Below are 3545 nucleotides of genomic sequence, written 5' to 3' on the forward strand. Positions count from 1 at the left end.
CCCGCTTATTGTGGTGTAACAGTGGTCTAAAAAATGTTATTACACAAAGAGTAACAGCTATATAGAGTGAGGGACTGTGTTAGACTAGTTTAAACACATTTGCGTACCTTGATATCATGGTTGTATCTTGGGGCACAGACTTGATTACTTCATTTTGCAGGTCTACAGCTTTCCTCGAAACATGGATGAGTGACTTTAAATGCACTTTGCATTGCAACGGTTACTCAGAGAAAGCAATGATGATTCACTGGTGAACAGACTGAAAGCAATGAGATGTTGAAATGTTGAAATGTTCAGGCTTTTTTCCTCTGATTTCAATCATAATTTCGTTCATATTTTGCCAGTCTGATAACTAATCCTGTTCTAGCTGATGAAGACTTTTTCCTGGAAAATCCCCGAAATTGAGAGACACTATCTAAATCTGTCTTCAGTCAGTAGTGTAATGATAGTTTCTGAGTCTCCAATGAAAAAAAAAAGATTTTTTAATGTGACAGTCCTCTCCCAGAAACCTTTTAGTAGGTGGTTCTAGTGCGTAAAGTTAAGGCTGCGATGAGGATCAGCCTACTTCTTTTATTGAGTTACACTTAACTCAACATAGAAGAAATGGTAGATCTGGGACTCCTCCTCCTCCTCTATTGTGTGGAGAGAAAACTTCTCCAGCAGCATTAGGAAGAAGCTTCTCCAGTAAGAAGCGAGGCAGCAGCCGAGGAAAAGCATCTAATTTACCTGTGTTTAAGAATATATGGAAGAGTTTATCCAGGACTGATCCCTACGGAGAAATTTAAAGTGGATACAATTCCTATGAGGATAGCTTTAAAAGGGGGAAATAAGTTCTTCATTTCGTAAGAATAACCTACTACCTACCTGAAATAAGAGGCAGATCGTGATTTGAGAGCCGTGATGAATGTGACCGCCACAGAGCATGGAGAGGCGCATGCGCCTATCCTCCAGGGGCTATGGGAGTCAGTGAGATCAGGGCAGGAGGACATCCTGCTGTCCCCTTACCTGCCTGCGTCCTACGCCTTCTTGACCCACGTCCTGCTCTGCGCACCTTTCCTCGCGCTGGACGCGCTGGGGAGCGTCTGTCGGCGGGTCCGCTCGTGGAGGATCGCTGCAGAATCGGGTCCGCCGCCGTCTCTCCGCCGCTGGTTTGACTGTTTTTGGAGGCTGCTGTACAGATACCTGACTGCCGTCCTCCCGGCCACCGCGCTGTTTCACACGCTGAGGAGCCCCGCGTTACCGCAGCTGGCTCCATCCTGCTGGCAGCTCTTTGTGGAAATCTTCTCGTGTTTGCTGCTTTTTGACACGCTCTTCTTTATATGGCACGTCTCCATGCACAGGTGAGCACCCCATGTCACGTTAGTTGTGTACTATTGTCAAGCCCAATAGGGTGAAATAAGATTCAATAACTATCTTAAAACAAATGAATATGAAATGTAAAATAATAGCAGACAACAACGCCACCTACAGGAGTCCGTGACTCCAGTGATCATGTTTTTTTTTATCGAGGGAAGAGCTGCATTGGTCTTTAAGTCAGTACACCAAAACCAGTGACAGTGCAGGAACAGATCAAATTGACTCCTCACTCTTCAGTTGCCTCTGGGTCGCGTTGTAACATTCAGGATTCACTGTTCGCCCAACATTAAAGCGCCTGTATACTTGAGCAAAAATGAGCTGTTGGCATCTTCAGTCCAAAAGTGTTAATATTCCCTTTATCCTTAAATTCCTAGGTGACCATAGGTGCCCTGACAGTTGCCCTTTAATAAGACACGACATAATAGTATTGTATAGTGTAGTTGTTGTACTGTTGTAGTAGAGGTACCAGTAGAAGTAGTAGACTTCCACAGACACACTGACATTATGCCATTCTGGGAATATTGTCTTATCCATAACTTTTATAATTCAGCTTTTTGTGTGTTTCTCATCAGGGTTACCTGGCTCTACCGTAACGCCCACCAGCTGCACCACCAGCACCACACACCCTTCGCTCTGGCCGCTCAGGACAGCGGCTCTCTGGAGCTGCTGTCTCTGCTGCTGCTGGCTCTGAGCAGCGCCTGGGCGGTGGGCTGCCACCCTCTGAGCGAAGCCGTCTTCCACCTCGTCAACAGCTGGCTGGCGGTGGAGGACCACTGTGGCTACGAACTGCCCTGGGCTCTGCACAGACTGCTGCCCTGTCTGGGAGGAGCCCCCTACCACCAAGTCCACCATACTCTCCACAGTGTCAACTACGCCCCCTACTTCATCCACTGGGACGTCCTCTTTGGCACATACCGTGCACCAGAGAAGTATTCTCGTCCAAAGTGACAAAACTGTTGCTTATATAAAAACTGAGGATTGCTCAAGTTCCAGCAAAGCTGCCAAGATGCACTGAAGGATAAGTTCTGCAGATTTTGGTCATTCCTGATCATCCTGTTTCATGTTGCAAAAGGGAGATGTTATCCTACGGTTTACAGCAAACCAACCACGCCTATTTCAGTCACACATCCTACAATGCCAAGACATTTTCAGAGTTGTGATCACAAAATGCTATTTCTAATAAAAAATGATTGAAATCTGTATAACTGAGTTCATGGACAAACATCCTGTTCAGGTGCAGTATTTACAATGTGAAACGTTCATATCTACAACTGTTCTCCATCAAGTGAATGCAGCACGAGATGAGCAGAGATTACGATAAATCAAGACATTGAAACAATGAACAAATGCCTGAGCTAATATGCAACTGATGTGCACTCGTGACATGGGAGAGTTTTTGGATACATTTATCTTACGATTCAGCCGAACACTTGGATGAAACGAGTATCCCGAAGGATAATGTACTTTTAGTGAGCATGAGTATCATACCATTAAAATGTGCTACTTAATCTCATGTAATTCTTCACGTATTGCTTGGATTTTGTTTATATTTGCACCAATGCACCCTGACATCTATATATCGTGCATTTATTATACAACTAAAGCAAGTTCAATGTGATGTTTAGGATGTCTGTCATTGATAGAGGTGTTTAAAATTCAAAAATGTATCTAAACAACTCTTGCATATCGGATTATGTAAAAGTTAGAAAAGAAGTACTATCAAGTAAATGAAAACGTTTTTACTGTTTGCGTTTACCATCACAAATCATTTAACAAACTTCCTTTTGACCTTAAATATGATTGGTCTTCTATCCAGGTTGTAAAAGAGAGTGCGACAGTGTGCAGCACTCTAATCACACATCAGATTCAGACTTCTATTTCCTATTGATCATAACTATTTTCTTTATTGAGAATCCTTTTTCTTCTCTTTTGATATATTCCAAGGATGAACATTCCAACAGATGGACCATGCCGTGGTCAGAGTGTCCCAGTGCAGCACGAGGGACGGCGTGATAGGCCCCGCTTATTGTGGTGTAACAGTGGTCTAAAAAATGTTATTACACAAAGAGTAACAGCTATATAGAGTGAGGGACTGTGTTAGACTAGTTTAAACACATTTGCGTACCTTGATATCATGGTTGTATCTTGGGGCACAGACTTGATTACTTCATTTTGCAGGTCTACAGCTT

The 3545-nt window shown here is 43.6% G+C and overlaps 1 protein-coding gene across 1 annotated transcript; it reads left to right on the plus strand.

Annotated features, from left to right (window-relative positions):
• The first annotated feature begins 677 nt into the window (after positions 1–677).
• LOC116379820 (cholesterol 25-hydroxylase-like protein) lies at positions 678–3085 on the plus strand. Its single transcript, XM_031841790.1, has 2 exons — positions 678–1340; positions 1929–3085. Exons 1-2 carry the CDS (start codon positions 901–903, stop codon positions 2302–2304), a joined length of 816 nt encoding a protein of 271 aa, XP_031697650.1. The 5' UTR covers positions 678–900; the 3' UTR covers positions 2305–3085.
• The last annotated feature ends 460 nt before the right edge of the window (positions 3086–3545 follow it).

Source organism: Anarrhichthys ocellatus, unplaced genomic scaffold (genome assembly GCF_004355925.1).
Source record: "Anarrhichthys ocellatus isolate YVR2014 unplaced genomic scaffold, GSC_Weel_1.0 scaffold5280, whole genome shotgun sequence".
Taxonomy (NCBI): Eukaryota; Metazoa; Chordata; class Actinopteri; order Perciformes; family Anarhichadidae; genus Anarrhichthys; species Anarrhichthys ocellatus.

Bases quoted from the DNA above. Each gene is read 5' to 3' on its own strand.
- LOC116379820 (XM_031841790.1), top strand. From the start codon at position 901: ATGAATGTGACCGCCACAGAGCATGGAGAGGCGCATGCGCCTATCCTC. The intron at 1,341-1,928 runs GTGAGCACCCCA...GTTTCTCATCAG, and splicing joins TGGCACGTCTCCATGCACAG to GGTTACCTGGCTCTACCGTA.